The 23694-nt window shown below is 50.6% G+C and overlaps 1 protein-coding gene across 2 annotated transcripts in view; it reads left to right on the forward strand.

Annotated features, from left to right (window-relative positions):
- Window positions 1-23694, forward strand: part of vps13d (vacuolar protein sorting 13 homolog D) — a 58750-nt gene that overhangs the window by 1206 nt on the left and 33850 nt on the right. For both annotated transcript variants that reach the window (XM_079742000.1, XM_079742001.1), the window contains exons 3-33: window positions 844-921; window positions 1767-1957; window positions 2443-2523; window positions 2623-2739; window positions 2866-2970; window positions 3220-3390; window positions 4037-4137; window positions 4418-4586; window positions 6798-6899; window positions 7291-7483; window positions 8020-8205; window positions 8721-8851; window positions 8985-9039; window positions 9432-9611; window positions 10166-10296; window positions 10613-10745; window positions 10939-13197; window positions 13494-13645; window positions 14031-15146; window positions 15347-15437; window positions 15667-15793; window positions 16434-16614; window positions 17350-17532; window positions 18695-18899; window positions 20037-20286; window positions 20729-20900; window positions 21270-21385; window positions 21674-21994; window positions 22151-22449; window positions 22886-23019; window positions 23419-23574. In XM_079742000.1, coding sequence (XP_079598126.1) covers window positions 844-921; window positions 1767-1957; window positions 2443-2523; window positions 2623-2739; window positions 2866-2970; window positions 3220-3390; window positions 4037-4137; window positions 4418-4586; window positions 6798-6899; window positions 7291-7483; window positions 8020-8205; window positions 8721-8851; window positions 8985-9039; window positions 9432-9611; window positions 10166-10296; window positions 10613-10745; window positions 10939-13197; window positions 13494-13645; window positions 14031-15146; window positions 15347-15437; window positions 15667-15793; window positions 16434-16614; window positions 17350-17532; window positions 18695-18899; window positions 20037-20286; window positions 20729-20900; window positions 21270-21385; window positions 21674-21994; window positions 22151-22449; window positions 22886-23019; window positions 23419-23574 — 7886 coding nt within the window. The remainder of the gene's footprint in view (window positions 1-843; window positions 922-1766; window positions 1958-2442; window positions 2524-2622; window positions 2740-2865; window positions 2971-3219; window positions 3391-4036; window positions 4138-4417; window positions 4587-6797; window positions 6900-7290; window positions 7484-8019; window positions 8206-8720; window positions 8852-8984; window positions 9040-9431; window positions 9612-10165; window positions 10297-10612; window positions 10746-10938; window positions 13198-13493; window positions 13646-14030; window positions 15147-15346; window positions 15438-15666; window positions 15794-16433; window positions 16615-17349; window positions 17533-18694; window positions 18900-20036; window positions 20287-20728; window positions 20901-21269; window positions 21386-21673; window positions 21995-22150; window positions 22450-22885; window positions 23020-23418; window positions 23575-23694) is intronic.

A 23694-nucleotide genomic window follows, 5' to 3' on the forward strand; every position in this document is an offset into this window, starting at 1 on the left:
ACAATGATACACACCATGCACTACATGTCATTTCCAAAATGGTGCACAAACCAAAAGCATACACATATATATGTCATATTTTATACCTGAGATAATTAGAAAAGCATTTAGATGCCAATAGGAAAATCAGGTCTGTATGTGGTCCCAATAACCATTTGCCTTATAAGATGAATTTAATTAATCCCAAATGGGGAAAATCCTACAGCTCTAGGTTCTGACCAGACATTGTTGTAATTCTATCATAGCAAAAGCGACGAACACAACAACAACGACAACAACAAATACAACAGATAAAAGCTAAAGAAGTCAAGTACTTTGATATAATTTGGTATAGCCCTTAATCCTGATGAAGCATTTTGGTTGCAGACTCACACTAAGCGGTATGCTTTCTCTTTTATACCACAAGCGGTTAGCTAGCACAATGAGCACTTCATAACGTACATTTTTAGAACTTGTTTAATTGTATGTCTGTGTGTTTAATGCTAACTTATTATCTTATAGGGTTAATTTATTAAATCAGTGCCTGTAACTATAGGCGCAGATGCATGTACCCTCAACTGAGGTCCTTTTTTGTGTGGGCATGACAGTGGGCATAAGCAATGTCATTTCCATTGTTATGGATGCAATAAACTTGACTTTGACTCAAAGGTCTTCACTGCCACAATATCTGACACTGCCCCAACTCCCATAATTATCAGGGAAAGAATAAATGAAGTGTTCCCACTTTCTGTGTTCCTTCTGAAGGTGCTTTAGAACTGCAGACGTTAAGCTGACTGATTTTACTTTTGGGTATGCCTGTGTCTGAATGTGCGTGTATGTGTATTTGTGTGTGTGTGTTCCCAGGTGCGGTGGAGCTGGAGAACCTGCCTCTGAGGAGGGATGCCCTCAGAGAGTTTGATCTGCCCTGTGAGGTCAAAGCAGGTGAGGGGACACAGACAACCCAACCCTCTAGAAGACCAGTTTCCCCTCCAGTATCTACCCCTTGTTCCCTGTTATAAAGTCTACCTGTGTTTTTTATATATATATATGCATTCCGATCCCATCACGGCTGCTCTGGAGGTTCATGTGGGAGTCATGTTTTTCCTGTTTTGTTTTGTACGGCTTGTACACCTTTTCCTATTCATTGCTTAACGTCTCTAAATTTCACGATCCCTGTTACAGTTCTGGTTTCTTAGAGTATTACTAATAGTTTCTGGCATGTAGATACATAAGCTTTTTCAGTCATCTTTATTGAAGGAATTCCTTGACTTAACTTGATTTTCTCGTCGGAGTACAAATGTGCGTCTTATCTTATCGATCAGGAAAAACACGCTTCACACACAATCTGGCCGAGCATTCTTTACAATCACTTTGGAAGGCGTGTATTTAACTATTTAACTATATCTGCAGTCTCCTTGTTACTGTTGTTTTGTTTTATAGTCAAGCATGATCCAGGGTTGATGAGGAAAAACAGTATGTTTTGAGGTGGCTGTGGTGAATGATCCAAAATCAATTTTAAGCCCATTATTTTCTTATGGTCCTTCACTGCTTTTGTTTGTGTTTGGTGTATATTCCACACATTCTGCTCTAGCTCTAGCTCTATGCCCTAGATTATTTTGGTGACTCAGAAAGATAGCTTTTCTTTTTTTTTGTTCCCTCAGTAGCATTCACATGGTTTTCATTATAAACGTTATTATATTTTTGTTATAATGTTCTACATGGTCATGCCTATCTGGGAGGAATGCAGTGCTTATCTTGTCTTCAAACCAAACGTCTGTGCCCTCCAGGCTTCATCGGGAAGATCACCCTGCAGATCCCCTTCTACCGGCTCCACAGCGACCCCTGGGTCATCTCCATCTCCCAGCTCAACCTCGTCATCGGCCCCGCCCGTCCTCAGGAGTTTGACGAGGAGCGGGAGCGTGAGGAGGAGAAGGAGCGCAAGAAGCTCCTCCTCAAAGCGCTGGAGGATAAGTGGAGGGTGAGGAGACGGCCGGAGATCCAATCAGCCTTTGATAGCTTAGAGATTGTGGTGGGAATTTGGACCACGTCAATCGTTTCTGTCTAAACGCAGAATAAATAAATAAAGAGCCATCCAAACTTATAACAACTACGCAATTTAATAAGTTATAAAGGTACAATAACAGTTCGCCCTGCTTCAAAGTTCTACAAGATCTAGCTTAGATTAAACTGAGCTTGGACCGAGTGCAGAGTAGAATTCTGTCCCTTTGTTTGGAGAAGTTTTCAGAACATAAAATATAATACTTTGAAACAGAATAGAATAAGATAACAAGTGATTTAGTAATCGTATACGGAAGATTAGTGTGAGGAATTAAGCTCTCAAGGTCGATTCCCAATTCCAAGGTCCAAAGTGGCTCCATTTCATAAAAGTCTTGTTGTGGGTTCATCTCAACAAAATGGTGATGGTTCTCGACAGGATGCAGATGTTTTGTTCTTCCTCTCCAGAGTGAGTGTGAACAGAGAGGGGAGTCGTACTGGCACTCCGTCACTGCGTCTGTAGTCACCAAGATAGTGGAGAACATTGAGGTAAACATCACAGAGAGACATGCAGCTTTTACACATTAACTCATTCTCAACGCTTTCTTCCTGAATGGATTTTACATTCTGTTTTATTGTTCTTTGCAGTTAAATATCCAAGGGGTGCACTTGAGATTTGAGGATGACTTCTCCGATCCAGGGAAGCCATTTTCGTTCGGCGTTTGCATCAACAATGTGTCGGCACAGAACTCTACCAAAGAGCCCGTACGTTTCGCTTAAATAAACCAAATAAACTTCCCCTGAGAGTTTGTTTCGAGAGCTTCCTGCCTCCCTGCCAAAATGATCTTGTGATTCTAAACGCCTGATCCCTCCATGCCCCTTCCCCTCCAGGTCCAGAAGCTTGTGCGTCAGAAGCAGCTGGAGATCCAGGACTTCAGCGTCTACTGGGACACCGAGTGTGAAATGCTGGGAAACCTCCCGGCGAACCAGATTCAGGTCAGGGTGCAATCACAGCAAACACAGACAAAGACACACACGCACACTCACAACAACACTCAACACATGCACACACTCACTCCACAGAGTCAACACAGCTTTAAGGTCATGGCATTGGTTTTCGCTCCGATATTATTATAGCACGTGCTCTGGTGCGACAGATGTCTGAAATAAGGAGGGATCGGTTGAAACCGTTTCAGACTCGAACCCTGGAGCAACGTATTCCCTCTGATCCTCTGGTCCGAGCAGGACGCCATGACGGAGTGCAGGCAGAGCCGGCAGCACCGGTACATCTTCGAGCCGGTGTGCGCGTCGGTCTTGCTGCGGAGGAACGCTGCCAAGGAGCCGCTGCGGTCGCGCCACTCGGCCCGCATTGAGGGCCAGGTGCAGCTGGAGCCCATGGCCCTGCGGCTGTCCCAGGTCGGCCCACGCCTCCGTTAATCCTCTCACTCTTTTTACATCGTGTCTCCTTTGGTTCTCATTGAGGGGCTTCACCTTGGTGGTCTGCCTCTGGAGGGTGTGTCAGCCCCGTGCCGTTGGCCTACGAAGGAAGCCTGAAGCTTTAAGGTCTAATTGTGGTTCCACGTCGACGCAGCGCAAGGGGGTTTACGGACCCATTACCTCTTTGCGGACCCTCTTTGCGTCCACCGCAAGAGCCGGACGTGCGCCTCCCAAAGAATGTCACCTTGCGTCGAGGCGACGCAGCAGCAAGGGCTGTGATTGGTCCGCTAAAGTAAACCCGACGCAGATCCAAAACAGGTTCACGACTGCGTTGAAGCGACTGCTTGGTCAATGCGTAGCGTCAACGTGGAACCATAACTAAGCCTTTGCTGTCGAAGGTCCCTTATGATCGTCTACCTATGGTCACTGTGTATTTTGCGAATGGTTTCTCACCCCTCGGCTGCTCTGAAAGTTTTTCTGCGTATGAGAGCTGGACGCTGATCACAATTACTTAGTATCTGTGTCCAGACTGCCCAGGTCTCTTGGCGGGTTATGTGTTACCAAATGCATTCCAAACTAGAAGCGACTCGTTCCGCCATTTGACTACATTCTCTTGTCTCTGTAGATCCAGTACCAGCAGATAATGGCTTTCCTAAAAGAGCTGGACCGCAGGGAGAGGGAAATGCTCTTCAGGAAGTGGAGGCCCAAAGTCCCCATCACTGGAAGGTACGAGTTCCCTTTCCTTCCGTTCTCGCCAAGATCCAGATTGAGTTTATTAGGCCCTGAAAGAAAATACGTGCATGTAATCATAGTTCACTTAGGGGATTTGCTGGTTTCCACCAATCATTATAAAGTGGTTACAAATAATTAATGATTTCTTTGCATTATCGTGCAGTACTATCTGCCAGAACCTCATCCACCCCCAGACTCTATATGCAGTAATCATGAATTACATGAATAATCAATACCTCCTACCCCCCCTCTCCTTCGGGTGCTGTGTGTGTAGCTGTCGCCAGTGGTGGATGTTTGCCATCCAGGCCAACCTGAATGAGATCCGCGAGCAGAGACACAGGAGGAGCTGGGAGTTCGCCCTTCACAGAGCCAGGGACGCCCGGCTCTACACAGACCTCTACTTCCAGAGGGTCAAGGGAGCGCTGCTCAGCTTACACGAAGAGGTGCTCAACACTCCCACGGCACACCATGGGCTCGTTTTTTACTTGATCAAATACGAAGTTCTTTGGCTGGAACTGGAATGCTCTGTGTCGGCAAATGCGCATCTGTTGCGTAGCTTTATTTTATCACCGTTTTGAGCGACAAGCATGGACATGTTAGAGTCCTGTTGATATAATGTTCTGATTGGCTGGTTCAGGCATCAACCGGAGGTGAATCAATCAATACATTTTGATATGAAGGGCAATATTGCCATGCAACATGGTCCCGGAACACTTTAAAATAATATACAATTTTAAAATAAATACAAATACACAGCACAAAACATACAGTAAGATAATAATATAGATTCAATATAACAACCACATTAATAGCATCAATGAATCGATTTTTGATTAAATTGAAAATAACCACATTAAAACGTTAAAGTATGTTTTTGGCAAAGAAAAATTAATTCATTTTTTTTTAACATCAATGTTATAGGGATATTTGAAAATGTGATGGTTGGTTGGTTTTAAGGTAGATGTAGTGGAAGGCTAGTGCAGAGATGAGGCGCACGCTATGCAAATGCTCTGAAGCCAAACCTTTCTTTGTTGACAGAAGGGGACAAGGGGACCAGTGTCGAGGGAACATGGAGGGCCACCATATATGGTGTCCTGAGCTCAGATAGCTCGGAACAGGAGGCCTTATGAGTTCAAAGATGGGGCGTAAAATTGACATATTATGCCACCAGGTGTGAGTATGATTAGCCTTACATCTAGGTGGACACGCCCCCTTGTGATGTCAGAATAGGCAGATTTTCAAAACGGCTTGTAAGGCTTTAAAATGAGCTCTGGCTTGCAGTAGTAGCCAGTATGGAGGCCAGGATGGCTGTTGCATGATGGAATTTTGTAGTTTTTGTTAAGGGTCTGGCTGAAGCATTCTGAATAAGATGGCGACTTCCGGCAGTAATACTAAGAAGAACAGAGAGAGGGGCATTGCCGTTGTCAAGTCTGTAAAATACAAATGCATGCATTACAGTTTCAGCATCACGCAATGATTGAGTAGGTTGGATTTGAGGAATATCACAAGGATACAAAAATGGTGTCTTGGTAATAGCCTTCTTATGACACTTGAATGCCAGATGACAAATCAAAAATCACTCCCAAGGTTTCTGATTGCTGAGCTTTTAGGCGGTAAATTGGTCAGCGACAGCCCATACAAGTGACATAATAACACCATTTGTAATTGGTCTGTAATTCTTCAGGATTTGCCCTTCAATTTTAGGTTTATTAAGCAGCGGTTTGAAAGCTGAGGGCACGGAGCCCACAGAGACTGAATTTAACCGAATATACTGAAATACGACGAATAGGACAATATAAAACGGGAAAGAGTTCATTAAAATGATTAGAAGCCGTACGGTCTAATATGCAGGTTGTAGGTCTGGAAGCAGTTAGCAGGCTGGTGGAGCTCAGGGTGAAATGATCTCAAACTGTGAAAGAGTGCAGGTGGTCCGAGTAGCTGATCTGAATAGTCCACCACTTGATCTGAATGATGAGGGTGTGACACGCTTTAGAAAGCAGAGGCAAATTGCATAAAAACCATTAATTAAAAGTCTGCTTTCTACCATGAAAGTTGTAAAACCCAGACTGCATCCCCATCTTCCTTTCCTCTGACACTATACTAATTCATGACTTTTACATCTCTCCATTCATGATGCAAATTGAGCCATGCCCTTATGTTAAAAGGTCTAAATAGCATCTGGGGCTGACGTCATTGGTAGAGGTGTGTTTTAACGGACCGTATACTCAGCCCATGTCTCTATCTCTCCCGTGTCTCACTTAAAAGAGCCTCTGCTAGGGCCGTGCGATTAATCAAATTTAGTTTGCAATTTCTTTTTATGCATCCAACAATCATAAAACGAAATGAATCGGGTTGAAACTATGTATACATTTTTTAAGTACATTTATTTTATTAATTTAGTGTCTCATAGAAATTGCGGAACAGCTGGATACATCTTTGTCCGTTATTTTCGACCGGAACATTTTCTATTTGAACACTTTGTGTATGTTTTTAAAGAGAAATTTCAAAGGTCTCAGTTACAACGTGTTTCTTTGGAGAGAAATGATTCTGATTTTTTTTTTTTTTTCCCCCATACGGAGCAGCCCTAGCCTCGGCCCAGCCCAGATCCCTGCATCCGTCCCCGGTCTCACCTTGTGTGTTTCTGTGGCCCCCAGATGGAGCTGGAGCGGGTGGAGGACGAGCAGACCCTGGAGGAGCTGCAGAGCCTCCGGGAGGTCGTCCACGACCGCTTCCGCAAGCAGGACGAGATCGCAGAGGCAAGCCCGGGCCAGGACCAATCACCATTAGCATTGTTGGCATGAGCAGGATAATCGTTGGTACCGTCATTAGCCTCAGCGTTAGCATTGTGATTCAATTCCGTTAACTGTAAGTCTGCTAAATGACTAGATAGGAATTTAGCAGGTTAGACGTTTCTGAAAAATAATCACAAATTTAGGGTTTGCCTTGCTGTTTAAAATGTGGATTAGCATTTGTACATGTGCTGTATGTTAACCTTTTTCTTTACCTTCTAATATTATCAGCTTATTATCTCAATGGGTTTGCATGTTCATTATCCTCACACATAAACGTGTTGTCTCTGAGGGCTTTTATTTTGTAGCACCCTGACCCCCGTCTGCCTCCCCCCCCCCCCCCCCCCCCCCAAATCAGAGCGTGCGTGAGCCCGTCAGCGAGGTGCAGCCCGACTGCCCCCCCGGCTCCATCCCCAAGAGCGGGAGCTCCGGGATGGTCCAGTACCTGCAGTCCTGGTTCCCCGGCTGGGGGGGCTGGTACGGAGAGACCCAGGACCTGGAGGCTGGGGCAGAGGAGCTCCTCCCGGGCCCGGAGACCTGGGACATGCTGGGTGAGGGGCCCCGCTTCAGTGCCTGTAGCGCAGGAGGGCCGGTCCGCCTTCCCTTTGCTTCTGATGTTGGCCTCGCTGTTCACTGGGGCTCACAGAGTACCGCCCTCCCTTTCTGACTCTCTGTCTCCCCCTCTTGTCTCTCTCTCTCTCTGTATGTCTCTCTCTCTCTGTATGTCTCTCTCTCTCGCTCTCTCTCTCTCTCTCTCTCTCTCTCTCTCTCTCTCTCTCTCTCTCTCTCTCTCTCTCTCTCTCTCTCCCTTCCTCTCTGTCTGTCTGTTTGTCTGTCTGTCTTTTTGCCTGTCTCTGTGTCTCTCTCCCTCTATTCCTCTGTCTGTCTGTCTGTCTGTCTGTCTGGGTCTCTCCCCCTCTATTTCTCTCTCTCCCTCTCTCCCTCCCTTCCTCTGTCTGTCTCTGTGTCTCTCTGTCTGTCTATCTGTCTATCTGTTTGTCTGTCTGTCTGTGTCTCTCCCTCCCTTCCTCTGTCTGTCTGTCTCTCTGTCTCTCTGTCTATCTGTCTCCCCTCTCCCCGCCTGTAGCCGCGGACACGGAGGACCTGTTCGACCCCCTGGAGCACTCCCAGTCCCTGAACACCTTCACCCGCCGGGACCACCTGTTCGCCCGGCTGGAGTTCCTGCTGGAGAAGGGGGCGGTCACCCTGTTCCAGCAGGACCCCCGCGGGGACCCGGCCAACGAGAGCGGGGTCATCCAGCTGGAGTTCTCCGGTACCGCCCACGGCCTATATATTGTTGCTATGCTATGTTATGATATGTCATCCAGCTGATTCATAACAGTTTTTATAGGGTTATGCTATGTTATGTGTCATCAAGCTGGCTCATAACAGTTTTTATAGGGTTATGCTATGTTATGATGTGTCATCCAGCTGCTTCATAACAGTTTTTATAGTGTTATGCTTTGTTATATGTCATCAAGCTGGCTCGTAACAGTTTTTATAGGGTTGTGCTATGTTATGCTGTGTTATGTCATTCGGCTTGAGTTATCTGATACTGTTAACAACATCTATGTTATAAAATAGCATAATTCGACAATAACATCAAATACTTATATGGTCTTTTGTAGCTTATTCTGCATCGTCATTATGTTATCTATCCTAACTCGTACACTTTTTGAATTCAGTTGTTATTCTTTAGCCGTCATATAAAAACCAAGCCCCAGCTGTACGCAGCATGTCCCGCCCGTTGTCTCTATACCTGAGGGGCCTAACGCGTGTCCCCTGCAGGTGTGAAGGTGATGGTGGAGTCCCTTCCCCGCTCTGAGTCCTCCCTGCTGTCGGTGAAGCTGGGTGGGCTGTTCCTCAGGGACCTCACCACCCAGGGAACCATCTTCCCCGTCCTCGTCTCCCCCAAGACGGTGCGTTGCTTCCCGTGTCCTCACAAACGCACGTTGTGTTTCCATCCTTTCCGGTGCTCCCTGCTGTTACCGTCTTTTTTAAAGGTATCCTTATGGTGAAATGTTTACCTGGTGTCCCGATGTCGTTCTGTAGGACAGCGTGGCCGTGGTTAGTAGCCAACCCTTTGGGCAGGGCAGCAGCATCTCAGGTGGGTCATATTGCGCCGTGGAATTTTCTGTAAAATATCCCATTTTCGGTAGGTATAGAAAATGTAGGTCTTATTTCCCTGGTTAGTTTTAACACTGAAAAGTTATAACAAATGAGTATCTTGCAGGTTGAACACGTGCGGTTGTAAGGCTTTTTTTTCCTCACACTGTATCCTAATTCTAGGATAAGAATTCTCTATCCCGCTATTTACTGCAACCAAAATCCCTTTCAAATCAATTTTGAAATTCAAACTTGACAGATTGCCTGAGGTCTCGACCTTCCCAAGTGAGCCTAATGCTAAACGAAAGTGTTGTGACAGACCTCCGTGGAAAGGACCCTGGCTCCCAGCCTGTTCCCCAGTGTAACCACAGATACCCTCTCGCCATCTGACAGGGAGCACCACGGAGACCACAGCGCCCCCTGTCTTTGAGATGACGTACGAACGCAACCCAGTGAGGTGCAAGTTCGAGAGGAGGCTGGAGGTGAACACCAGCCCGCTGAACATCATCTACAACCCCCAGGCCATCAAGAAGGTCACCGAGTTCTTCTACAAGGGGAGGGTCCACACCTCAGGTGAGTTCCCTCAGATTACATCAGATTAGCTCAGGTTACCTCAGATGATCTCAGGTTGTCTCAGTGGATCTCAGATTATACCGCAGTGTTGTTGAAATGGTCCAAGAGTTTGCAATATTTTTCAATAACGGGATACGTCTGCCTATGAACCGTTCCCCATCAATGTGCTACAGATCCAACGTTAACAACATGGTTCAAAACAACTATTTACTAGAAACAATATCCACAAATTGCCGTATAATAATTTTTTTACTTTTGATTGGTTTTAAGTGGAGAAAAAGCCAATAATGAATTATAGAGGAATAAATTCTTGCTTTAAAGGGACCCATATTTCACCACCATGTATGATGTTAAAAATCAACATTGGTAAAATTAGTATAGTGACACCACATGTGTGTGTGTCCACGCAGATCTATGATATAATGGATAGAGCAACCTATAGCTTAACATCACACCTTATGGGAAGATAGACCGGCCCTTTAATGCATGTCTTCAAACCTGTTCTTCAAAATTTCAGGTATTATTGAAACATTTATGTCCTTCTTCCGTCCTAGGCTTTGGCTACCAGTCTGAGTTGGAGCTGAGGGTCGCGGAGGCAGCCAGGAGGCAGTACAACAAGCTGAAGATGCAGACCAAGGCTGAGATCAGACAAACCATAGACCAGCTGCTCGTAGGAGAGTTCATCGTAAGTCACAAACGGTCAAAGACTAGGTTCAATAAGGGGACCAGGGATAAGGGGAGGATAGGTTAGTGGTGACTGTGTTGGACTCCCAGTGAAAGGTATTGGGTTTGAGCACCAATTTCCACAGCCTACCTTGAAAAAATGATCCAAACCCTACCTCTAACCTATTTAATGACCTGTATCTGAAATCCCTATAGGTCACTTATTGGAAGTGGAAGTAGTATAAGTAGTACCATTCTGTAGCAGCAGCAGCAGTCACGGTAGTAAACAAGTGTTTTTCTAATAAACTTTGAATTGTCCAAATTGCTTGTTTTTGTAGGAGAATAGCAAGCGGTGGACCATGAAGTTGGACATCTGCGCACCCCAGGTCATTTTCCCTGACGACTTCCAATCCGAAGACCCCATGCTGGTCGTGGTTGATTTGGGCCGAATTCTCCTCACCAACTCCCAAGGTAACATCCTCTACAACCCTGCATCCTTTTTCAAGTTCAAGTTCACAACATTACCTAACCGGGTACCCCTCTTCCAATCTTTCTTCCTCTAATTCACAGGCTCCACCAGCGATGGCAGCTTTATCCTTATGTCATATTCTCAGCCTTAGCTTTGACTAACTCCTACCCCTTTCCATCCCCTGTGTTTTTGCAGAGCTCGACTCCAAGACCAGCTTCAAAGCCACTCAGCCTGAAGGGGAGGAAGACCTGAGCGACGACGAGTACGGGACGCCGCTCACCACACCCCCGGACTCGCCGCCCCCCGAGCTGGACGTCCCCCCGAAGGAGCCGCTCAAGATCCCCGACGTCCTCGGCTTCAGGTCGGCCGAGACCAGCGCCCAGGCCTACAGCCGCAAGCTCTACGAGCGCTACTCGCTGTCCTTCAAGGACCTGCAGATCATGGTGGGCCACTTCAAGGACAACTGGAAGCACGTGCAGGAGAGCGAGGTGGGCCCCACCCACGTGGTGGAGAAGTTCAACGTGCTGCTGCAGCTGGAGCAGCGGCTGCGCTACACCTCGGACCCCCTGCTGCCCGGGGCGGTGCTGACGGGCACGCTGCCCGACCTAAAGGTCCACATCAACCTGGAGAAGATGACGGCCCTCAGGAGCTGCCTGGCCCGACTGAGCAGCCCCGGGGACGGCAGGGCGGACAAGGGCCAGGACAAGGGCCAGGCGGGCCGGTCGCCCGACCCCCTGCACCTGCGCCACGAGAAGATCTTCCAGAGGGAGGACAGCTCGTGGAAGCTCCAGGGCTCGGCCCGGAACCTGACCCAGAGCGTGATCACGCTGGAGCAGCACACGCGGGAGGTGCTGGTGGAGTCGCGCCTCCTCCTCGCCGAGTTCAACATCAACTACATGCAGCTGGGCGTGGAGAGCGACGGCCGCTACATCTCGGTGCTCAAGGTGTTCGGCACCAACGCGCACTTTGTCAAGCGGCCGTACGACGCGGAGGTGGCGCTCACGGTGCACGGCCTGCTGCTGGTGGACACGCTGCAGACCTTCGGCTCGGACTTTGACCTGCTGGTGGCCTCCCACAAGCACCTGACCTTCGACATCCCCACAGGGAGCCTCATGGAGAGCCAGCCCTCGTCCCCGGCGCCGCCGGAGCGCCCGCACCGGGAGCCGGCGGCGGGGGGCCTGGCGGAGCGCGTCTCGCCGTTCAGCTCCTTCATCAAGGACGAGGAGGCGCTCATCAAGCTGGAGTACCAGTTCGTCAGCTCGGACTGCCCGTCCATGAACCTGGACAGCTCCCTGCAGGTGACCAGCATGCAGGTGAACAACCTGGACATCATCGTCAACCCCGAGACCATCGTGGAGCTCCTCAAGTTCCTCCAGAAGTCCTTCCCCAAGGAGGAGAGCGGCTGGGGCGCGGCGGCGGCGGCGTCCCAGCAGCCCGCGCCGCCGGCGGACGGCAAGGAAGGCACCTACCAGTCCACCTACGACCGGAACAAGGAGGTCACGGTGGAGATCAACCGGCTCAACCTGCTGCTGCTGCGCACCGTGTCCACCGGCGGCGCGCTGGGCCCGGAGAAGAAGGGGCTGAAGATCGCCACGGCCAGCATCAACGGCACCAAGGTGAACTTCTCCATGGGCGGCCGGCTGGAGGTCAACGGCTCCCTGGGCTCCATGCAGCTGGTGGACCTCACCCAGGAGGGCGGCCGCAACCAGTTCGTGGTCAGCATCGGCAACGTGGAGGACGTCACCTCCACGCCCGGCGAGGCCATCTTCTTCGCCGACCCCGAGGGCACTTCGTCGGAGGCGCTGAACTTCCACCTGATGGAGCGGTCGCAGGGCGAGTGCTACCTGCAGCTGCACATGGCGTCGCTGCACTACAACCACTCGGCCAAGTTCCTGAAGGAGCTGACGCTGTCGGCCAGCGAGGTGGAGGACAACTTCCGCTCCATGCTGAGGAGCGCCGCCACCAAGGTGTCCACGGTGCTCGCCACCAAGACGGCCGAGTACAGCGGCATGGTGTCGCTGTTCGAGACGCCGCTCAAGCGCAGCCGCACCCAGAGCCAGAGCTGGGCCTACGCCTACGAGGAGAAGGAGGACGCGGCGGAGACGGAGGCGCGGTCGCCGCTGGACACGCTGCTGGTGAAGCTCACGCTGGACATCAGCATCGAGTCGCCGGTGGTGTCGATCCCGCGCAAACCGGGCCACCCGGAGCTGCTGGTGGGCCACCTGGGCAGCATCATCCTCCGGAACTTTGTGACGGGGCAGGACTCGGAGGGGGACAAGCTGCAGGTGATGGTGAAGGACATCCGGCTGTACTCGCTCAGCATGAGCCAGCTGGTGATGAGGCGGCCGGCCGGCTCGTGTTCGTCGCCTTCGCACGCCGGGGGAGCCGCGGCGGCCGCGGAGGAGCCCCAGTTCACGCGCCACAACTTCTTTGAGTCGCTGAGCCGGGGGAAAGGTGGGGCGAGTGCGGTGGTGCTCAGAACAACGCTACAGCAGTGTTATGGATGCTATGAGCCGTACTGTGAGATGCATGCTTAAAACATAGCATTTACAATATACAACTTTGTGTGTTTAGTTTGGGCAACCATCTCTGCTTCCGTTCTTAACTTTATTCAATGCTGCGTGCATCAGTTGTTTAATTTGAGAAGTACAAAATTACAAGCACATCATCATGGTGTCAGAAAATGGAACATTTAATAAATTACATTCTCATCCCAGTTCATTAACTCCTTTGTGGTTGACTTTCGACAGCCTTCCACATCCTGAAGGACACCACCATCCAGTTCACCCTGGAGAAGGTCCCGGTCAACGAGGCCTCCCAGTTCACCTTCCTGGACCTGGACGAGCCCTACCAGAGCTCGGGCCTGCTGCGGGTGGAGGGCAAGTTCGTCAACCCAGTTCAGGTACAGCCCTACACGAGCGCACACACACACGCATGAAGAAACGGCCACTCTGGAAAATACGTTTGAGCCGGAAGTTGCAGACCCCTCATATTCTACAGAGGGTTTCTCCCGTTCCACAACCATATATATAGGGGTAAAGAAATAGCGAAAGTAGTCACACACAGGCCCAAGCACAATTGTTTTCAACTGAAAGAAAAGGTGATTTGGGGGTTGACTTACCCTTTAATTCGACTTCACACAGAAATAAGTAACCAGACAGCCTTTAGTTTGAGACAAGGATTCAACCTGTCTAACAGGAAAGCAAAAGGAGCCAAACTGTTCAAAGCCTGCTCTCAGTGCAGCAGCCCCCCCGACCTGTTCTGTACGTCCTTTTGTTTGTCCCCAGGTGTTCCTGTGCAAGCCCGTGTACGAGCAGGTCCTCCAGACCCTGGACAACCTGTCCCTGATCGAGGAGCCGCGGCCCAGCCCCAGCGAGCCCCCCGTCCCGCCGCCACCCACCCCTTCCTCCGCCAAGCCCCCTCGCTTCCCCGACCCCCAGGGCGGCCTGTTCGCCCGGGACCCCCCCGCCCACGGCACCCTGTCGTACCGCTCCCTGTCGTCGCCCGCGCCCCTCCGCCGCGGCTGCAGCGGCGCCGGCCTGCAGGCGCCCTCCTTCACCCAGGTGCGGGCCACCTTCCGGGTGGAGGAGCTGAGGGTGCAGCTCACGGCCGACCTCAGCCAGGGCTCCCAGGGCCTGGTGTGCCTGCGCTTCCAGGACCTGGAGGGGGACTTCACCAAGGACCACCCCCAGGCGCTGGCCATCCAGCTGGCCCTGCGCTCGCTGCTGATGGAGGACCTGCTGGAGCAGAACCCCGAGTCCAAGCACAAGCACCTGATGGTGTCGCGCGGCGCCCCCAAGGCCTCCGCCTTCTGCCCCAAGGAGTACATGTCCCAGAGCTGCCCGGCGGCCTCCAACGCCCTGTGCCCGGCCATGCCGCGCTCCCTGCCCGCGCACATGGAGGAGGCGCAGAACGTCTTCCAGCTCTACCAGCGGCACCCCAGCACCAAGCCGGGGGACCGGCGGCAGGCCTACCCCAGTACGCCGCCGCCCTCCCCCACCCAGCGCTCGCCCTCGCCCTCGCCCTCCACCACCTCCTCCTCCTCGGACTCCTCGGCCCACCCGCCGGCCGGCTTCGACGACTCCCTGGTGCACATCAACATGCTGCTGGTGGACCGGCTGCACCCCGAGTTCAGGACGCGCTACGGCGCGCTCAGCCGCAGCGTGGACATCGACTTCAACTGCCTGGACGTGCTGATCACGCTGCAGACCTGGGTGGTCATCCTGGACTTCTTCGGCGTGGGCTCCACGGCCAACAGCCACGGGCTGAAGGCGCCGGCCGCCTCGCCCCAGCCCGCGGCCGGGCAGCCCCCCGGCGGCCCGATGGGCCTGGACCCCCGGTTTGAGGAGATGGAGGAGATTGAGGAGGAGGCGGAGCCGGTCAACACCAAGCTGGATCTGAAGGTAGGAGAACCGCGCTCTGATGTGTTGAGAGACTGATAAAAACGGAGGTTTGTTCATTTTGAGTGTCAACCATGTACATGATAAAGAGATGTTGTTAGACCAAGGATATTACTGATGTAAAGGTTTATTCAGATTCTGATGTGGTCAGGCTTTCTTATTCACAATTGTGTTGTTGTTGTTGTTGTTGTTGTTGTTGTTAGGTTCATTCACTCTCTCTGGTCCTGAACAAGAAGACCAACGAGCTGGCCAAAGCTAGCGTCTCCAAACTGTCCACTCACCTGGAAATGCTGGGTTTGTACAGAACTACAAAGACTCTCCTATATGCCTACAAAAATGTCTGACGCATGTCCAACCAAACCAAACTGAAAGCTACAATCACATTGTTATTGTCGCCATGCCTTGCACCATTTATATTTCCGTTCTGTCATTTGATGCTGTTAATGGGACTTGAAATGATGAATGAAATGAAACTGCTAACGACCAAGGGTCATCTTATGACACGCTGTGTCCGACGTTTCAGACGGTGACCTGTCGCTGCAAGGCAGTCTGGGAAGCCTGTCTCTGAGCGACCTCACCCCCCACGGCGACCTCTACCGGGAGCGCTTCACCACCAGGGGGGGGGAGGCCTTGGTGTTCAACATCCAAAAGTACGCACGGCCTGTCTTTTAAATAGCCTGGGTATACCCATGCTGCCTTGCGCGTGATTTCATTTCGCGCTGCCAGGCAGCCTGGATCCCATGGATCCGATTTGCGCCTGAGACAGGGAACCAATCACAGAACGGGGAGGGACGGCAAGACGATGACGACGTCTATGCGACACACCGAAGCTTGTAGTTTACGGATCCAAAATGGCAGCAGACGCGTTACCTTTCGATGCAGCCTTAGATAGTGTTCTGAGTAGTTTAGAACGCAAGTTTATTTTGAAAAAAGAGCAACTTTCGGCGTTAAACTCTGTCACTACCAAGAAGGATGTCTTTGCCCTGCTACCAACAGGCTTTGATTGGCTATGAGCTACGTACAGACTCATATGATAGACATCCTTAGCGCCCAATAAACGGCTCCGGGCAATTGTAAACCACGCCTCAAATACGAGAAAATGAATGTGTGGTTCCGAGACCTCATCTCAATGTAGATTGAGATGAGGTCTGGCGTTAGCCAGGCTATCTTTTAAAGGGGCGTTGACTGGAATGCCCCCTCCTGTTAAACCAGGGGCAGCCTTGAGAACCACCGCTTTCCACCACACGTTCACTCTCTTAAACGCCGTCCCCTGCTCCTCACCCCGTCCAGATACGGCAAACCGGACCCCCACATGCAGCGGGAGTGTGACGTGAAGGTGGCGCTGCAGATGGCCTCCGTGCAGTACGTGCACACGCAGCGCTTCCAGTCCGAGGTGGTGGCCTTCATCCAGCACTTCACCCAGCTGCAGGACGTCCTGGGCAGGCAGAGGGCCGCCATCGAGGGCCAGGCCGTAAGTACCACGCCCACAGGCCTAGAGACCATGCTGTAGTCATAGCCCATGCTAAGGGTTTAATTAGTGCTACGGCCAAGCCCCTGTGGTAGCTCTAGCCCCTGCCATAGCTGTAGCCCATGTTATGGCTAGAGCTCATGCTACGCCTATAGCTCATGCTACAGCTTTAGCCCATGAAGTTAAGGTTTGAAATCCAACTTCCTCTCCCTTTCCTCCCTCCCTCCCTCCCTCTCTCCCCTCTCTTCTTCTCTCCGTCGGTCCCGCTGCCCTTCTCTCTCTCCCTCTCTCCGCTATCCCCCCCCCTCTCCTCCTTCACTTCCCTCCCCTCCCCCTTCATTCCTTCCCTCCCTTCCCTCTCCCCCCCTCCTTCCCTCCCCTCTCCCTCCCTTCCCTCTCTCCCCCTCCATTCCCTCCCCTCTCCCTCCCTTCCCTCCCCTCCCCCTCCATTCCTTCCCTCCCCTCTCCCTCCCTTCCCTCTCTCCCCCTCCATTCCCTCCCTTCCCTCCATCCCCCTCCATTCCTTCCCTCCATCCCCCTCCATTCCTTCCCTCCCCTCCCCTTTCCCCTCCCCACTCCTTCCCTCCCCTCTCCCTCCCTCCCTTCCCTCCCTCCCCCTCCTTCCCTCCCTCCTCTCCCCTCCCCACTCCTTCCCTCTCCCCCCCTCCTTCCCTCCCCTCTCCCTCCCCTCCCCTTCCCTTTCCCCTCCCCCCTCCTCCCCTCTCCCCCCTCCCCCAGGTCCGGGAGCACCCCCAGCGGGCGTCCCGTGTTCTGCTGGACATCCAGGCGGGGGCGCCGGTGGTGCTGATCCCCGAGAGCTCCAGCTCGCCCCGCCTCATCGTGGCCAACCTGGGCCAGCTGCGCGTGCGCAACTCCTTCCTGCCGGTGGGCGCGCACGGTACCTTCTCCCTGCGAGACAAGGTAGAGAAACTTACCATGGCACACACCTTTTTCCCAACTCTGGTGAGTCCCCGGCCGCGCCGACGCGCACAAGCACGCACGTGCTTCCTCCTCGTCTTCCTCAGCCGCATGCGGTAACCCACTGATGATGGTGACCCTTGACCCTGTGGTCTCACCGACTTGCAAATGGCTGCTGTTGTTGTTGTTGTTGTTGTTGTTGTTGTTGTTGTTGTTGTTGTTGTTGTTGTATTCAAACACACACTCGCACACACACTCCATATCTATAACTGAAAATATACACAACTCTGACTAACATTTGGTTCCAGCATGGATGTGTTGCAATGTGTTTTTGAGTATAACATGTCTAGTAGTTTCAAGTTTATTTACCTTTTTCTATTGAGAAAGGCATGCAATAGAGAACAATATTAGTTAAATCTACCCTTTTTGTTATCCCATCTTGAAGAACTTGATATTACATGCTCATTCTTACAAGGACCCGTCTCACTACAAGGTACAGGGCCCGTGTTGGTTTTCTAACGTACAGAAGGACTGTCAATACCTCATCAGTGTCAGCTGTATCACAATACTGAGTATTATGGCAATACCCTGTAGTGTGGCAGGACAAAGTACTACGGCAATCGTTATACTCAAGCTGTGATGAACTATTGTGCAGCCCCTGTTTGAAGCTGTGTGCGTTTGCTTTTGTCCATCCCCCTGTGAACTTCGAAACTCGAATTTGCATGTGTGCATAAAACCTTTTTAAGATGTATAGCTTTATCAGGTATAACTATACAACCGAAAAATGTGTGTATAAATCCCATTTTCCAAATCTATCACTTTTTTCTATATTAGAATATATTTTCTAATTAGAGTGCTTCCAACGTGATTTGCCCATTTATTTACAACGTATGACATGCCATAAGTGTGTAGATTTGACTGTAAAACAAAAAGGAAAAATACAAACTCACTTTTCATTGCATTCATAAAATGGTCTTTCATAGTGTTGGAGTGATTACATAAGTTAGGATGTGCAGAGGAAATGTGGAGTGATCTTTATAACCCAATGATCCGTTCAAAACAACAAAAGAACCCATCAACTGATGATAAGCGATGACTCCCATTGGCTGAGGCTCATCGTGACGCTCCTCTGCTTGTTCTCTAACTCCTCCCTCGCTGCCTGCAGGACAACGTGCAGTGCGCTCAGACTGCCAGCTCCGGAGGCAGCATCCACCTGGGGGACAGGGAGCCCTGGTCATACCCCTCCACCATCCCCACCCCCACCACCACGCCCTCTGCCTCCATCACCTCCCCCTCAGGGTTCACCCTGGGCAGGCCCCCTCCCTGCGGAGCCCCCACAGCCCCTGATGGACTCGGCTGGACCAGCCCGGGTAAGGACTCTCTCCCGCGCTACATGAATAAAGTTTGAATGTGTGGAAGGCACTATAGAAATAGTTAGTTTGCCTGAAAAGTGCTGTATAAATAAAGTTAGTTTGCCTGAAAAGTGCTGTTTAAATAAAGTTAGTCTGGCTGATAGCGCTGTATGAATAAGTTAGTTTGCCTGAAAAGCGCTGTATAAATAAAGTTAGTTTGCCTGAAAGCGCTGTATTTAGGAAGTTAGTTTGCCTGATAGCGCTGTATAAAGGAAGTTAGTTTGCCTGATAGCGCTGTATAAAGGAAGTTAGTTTGCCTGATAGCGCTATATAAAGGAAGTTAGTTTGCCTGATAGCGCTGTATAAATAAAGTTAGCTGTATTGTCCCAGAGAGCTGTATAAATAAAGTTAGCTGTTTTGTCCCAGAGAGCTGTATAAATAAAGTTAGTCTGCCTGATAGCGCTGTATAAATAAAGTTAGTCTGCCTGATAGCGCTGTATAAATAAAGTTAGTCTGCCTGATAGCGCTGTATAAATAAAGTTAGTCTGCCTGATAGCGCTGTATAAATAAAGTTAGTTTGCTTTGAAAGTGGTGTATAAAATAAAGTTAGTTTGCCTGAAAAGTGCTGTATAAATAAAGTTAGTTTGCCTGAAAGCGCTGTATTAAGGAAGTTAGTTTGCCTGATAGCGCTGTATAAAGGAAGTTAGTTTGCCTGATAGCGCTGTATAAAGGAAGTTAGTTTGCTTTGAAAGTGGTGTATAAAATAAAGTTAGTTTGCCTGAAAAGTGCTGTATAAATAAAGTTAGTCTGGCTGATAGCGCTGTATAAATAAAGTTAGTTTGCTTTGAAAGTGGTGTATAAAATAAAGTTAGTTTGCCTGAAAAGTGCTGTATAAATAAAGTTAGTTTGCCTGAAAGCGCTGTATTTAGGAAGTTAGTTTGCCTGATAGCGCTGTATAAAGGAAGTTAGTTTGCCTGATAGCGCTATATAAAGGAAGTTAGTTTGCCTGATAGCGCTGTATAAATAAAGTTAGCTGTATTGTCCCAGAGAGCTGTATAAATAAAGTTAGCTGTTTTGTCCCAGAGAGCTGTATAAATAAAGTTAGCTGTATTGTCCCAGAGAGCTGTATAAATAAAGTTAGCTGTTTTGTCCCAGAGAGCCACTTGTGTCTGCTGGACTGTCTGGCGCTGGACCTCCAGGAGCTGGACGTGTTCGCGGCCGAGCGCCTCCCCACCTCGCCCCCCCAGCCCGGCGGGAAGCCCCCCCAACCGGACCCCTCCTCCTCCTCCTCCTCCTCCTCCTCCTCCGACCTGCTGTTCCCCTCCTACGCCGTGCGCCGGCGGGGGGGCAACATGCTGAAGGAGAGCTGCCGCCTCAAGCTCAAGGTGGAGCGCAACCTCGACAAGTAAGCGCTTCAAAGACGCGCAACTTTATCGGCCGTCCGTTCGCTTACAAGTGTGCCCCCGGGGCTGAGGTCGCACATGCGAGATGCTCCGGAAACGGTCCAGCGATGGGCACTCGGGTCGTGGTCATGTTTAGCAGTTGGTTTTTTGTAAAGCGTTTAGTCGGATGCCGTGGTTGAAGTGTCTACATTGGTAAAAATATATCTATATATTTCTGCTATAACGTAATTGATCGTTGTGCTGCTTATTGTAGATGTCTCAATATGGTTAATTATGATTTGCTTCACTTTGACTTTGATACCTTACTCAACAAGTTCTCTGTGTGTGTCTGAGGGTGTGTGTGTGTGTGTGTGTGTGTGTGTGTGTGTGTCTGTCCGTGGCTGTGTTTACGATGCGTCTGTTCACTGTGGGTGTGTTTTGCATAATGATGTGCGTGTCCTCCAGGGAGCTGAGCCATGCGGTCCCAGACATGTCGATCCACGGCAGCCTGTCGTCGGTCCATTGCTCCCTGGATCTGGAGCACTACCAGCTGATCAGGGGCCTGCTGGAGAACAACCTGGGGGAGCCCATCGAGGAGTTCCTGAGGCCCTACAACCTGCAGGACCCCAGCTCCTACGTGAGGAGCCCCAAGCACACGCACACGCTCACACGCACGCACGCGCAAGCACGCGTGCTCATGCTTCCAATGAGTGCCGCACTCTTGATTACAAGCTGAATCACGGCATTCCCGATTTTCGACCTTTTATTTGGTTTTAGAGCTTTTCTTTTTGCATAAAATATTTTCCGTCTGGTCCAATTCATGGTTGTGACTTGTGGAGTGACAAAATTGCTCCGATGAATGTTCTTTTTACTGCTCTCATCTTATTATGTATAACGGACAAATGTGTCATTCTGAAAGAAACACGATCGCTTCGCTGGTAGACTAGGCCCTTCAGTGCAGCTTTGGGTTCCTGTCTGACCGTCCGTCTGTGTGTCTGCCGGCCAGACGGTGCTGAGCGGGGATGTGTACACCACCCTCTCCTTCCTGATCGACATGATGGATGTGAGTCTGGAGCTGGTGGAGAAACCCAAAGCCAGCGGACACGAGCTCTCCCTCGCCAGGTACGTCCACGCACCGTGTCACTTTAATATACCTTCAGGTAAGAGGAAGGTAAATGACCGTCACGTAAAGAGAAACATCTGTCCTGGTCGACGTTAGCATCGTGCTCTCTGTGTCTGTCACCCTCTCTCTCTCCCTTACCTCTTTCTGTCTCTCTCTCAAAATAAAAGCTTGACAATGCATGAGCAAATATAAAGAGGTGATGCAAGGGAAAAAATTCATGGCTGAATCGATTTCATGAAGAACCAAGATACTCAGTCTCTCTCTCCCTCTCCCTCTCCCCTCCTCAGGTTCGACTTCATGAAGTCCAAGCTGCTGTACGAGAGCTACTCCAACGGCTCCCGCTCCGTCAACCTGGTGTCCCACTCCCTGCTGGCGTACGACACCAGGTTCTCCGGCCCCGACGCACGCTTCCCCGGGCCGGGCCGGAGGCAGGGCCGAAGGGGGGGTAGCGGTAGCGGTGTCGGTGTCGGTGTCGGTGGGGCTGGGGTCGGGACAGGAGGTGTTGGCGAGGACCGAAGCAGGCCCAAGAGGAACGTCTTCGGCTGCGTCCTTCAGCCCTCCAAGGCCGGAGCTAACCGGGCCACGCTGCAGCTGGAGCTCCACTACAGGTGGGTACGGGGTCACCTTAGAGCTCCCCCCCCCCGCAGAATCACATACAGAACCATAAAAGCAAGCACTGGAATACATGCGTCCACACCTACCTTTTCCTGGTGATACCTCAGCCTGTTGACGGTCATGTTGACCCCCCTCCTGTCCTCTCTCAGGTCCACCCGGGACTCGTCCTGCTTCACCATGGTGCTCAACAACCTGCGGGTCTTCCTCATCTTCGATTGGCTGAAGCTGGTCCGGGACTTCCTCTACACGGCCCCTGAGAAGTGGCCCCCCGTCACGCCCATCAGCGCCGGCGGGGGCGCCGCGCCGCGCCAGCGCTGGCCCAGCTCCGGCAGCGACCCCGGGGCCCCCGCCTTCGGCCCCAAGACGGTGAAGAGCGGAGTGGTCACCAAGAGGTCCACCGTTCAGGTCAACCAAGACCGCCAACTGGAGGTCAAGATCAACATCACAGGTGAGAGACGCGGATTCCTTTCAGGATTGGACCCTTATGTCCTGTACACGTTGCTTTTATTGCCTTTAATCCCAGGCGCTCTCTTGCTTGGTTGTTCATTCTAAGAAACCAATGTTAATCTACCCTTTTTAAACAATGTTTCAAATAAAGTAATTCATGCATGTCGCCTTGGATATGTACTTGTTGTAGATCGCTTTGGAAAAGCGTCTGCTAAATGCCCTAAATGTAAATGTGGATTAAAGCTTCAATATATATGTAGAATTGTATCTAACTTACATATAAGTACCATATGCATTCCATATCATAAGCTGCATCAAATAAAAGTACATAATACATCATTTAATATTAATATCCTGCAGCTCTCATCCTTTCATCGTGTGACTGTACCCCAGTGGTTGATGTCGTTTCTTCGTGGACGTGGTTCCTCTGTCTCCAGGCACAGAGTTTGTGGTGGTAGAGGACTCCTCCTGTCTGGACACCAACGCCATCATCCTGAAGGGCACCACCGTCCTGACCTACAAGCCCCGCCTTCTGGACCGCCCCTTCTCCGGCAGCCTGGCCGGGATAGAGGTGGGGGGGCTTCTCCTTCGACCATCACCACTGGTTTAACACACACATGACACTTGTGTACTAAATTATGAAGTGGTTAATACAAGAAAGGGGTTTCCTTTTTTGTTTGTATTTATAATGAGGGAAGTTTAGGATTACATGCCTAACATATTGTTCTTCCCTTTCATAAAATAATAAAAAATTATATTTACGATGAAAAATCTGAATTAGTAAATTGGCAAAATCAGTCCATCAGTCGGCGTAACAGGTAAGAGATGAATGCAATCGAATGAACACAAAGTAGTTTAGAGAAAAAGTTAAAAGATATTTGAAATGTAATTTCTCGTCTGCGGTAACCCCAGTATTCACCACGTGACAATGAGGTAACGGCCAAGTGTGTGATGTCACGGCCCGGTCCAGGTGTTCTCCTGTTGCCTTGGCAGCGAGCAGGAGACGGCGCTGTCCATCATCGACCCGGTCAACGTGCAGGTGGAGCTGTGCGGCAGCCCCACCTACCAGAGCAGCACAGGTCTGCTGGACGCCTTCAACATAGAGGACTTCCCTCCGCTGCTGGAGGTAGGGGTTGATCCCTCTCCCTCTCTGCTAGGGCTTCTTCTTTCTGGATTGTGTTCAGATGCGTTTTCTTTTCTTTCTTTTCCTCTTTTTCCTTTCTTTTTCTGTCACTCACACGTCACT

This window comes from Pollachius pollachius (assembly GCF_949987615.1).
Source record: "Pollachius pollachius genome assembly, chromosome: 8".
NCBI lineage: Eukaryota > Metazoa > Chordata > Actinopteri > Gadiformes > Gadidae > Pollachius > Pollachius pollachius.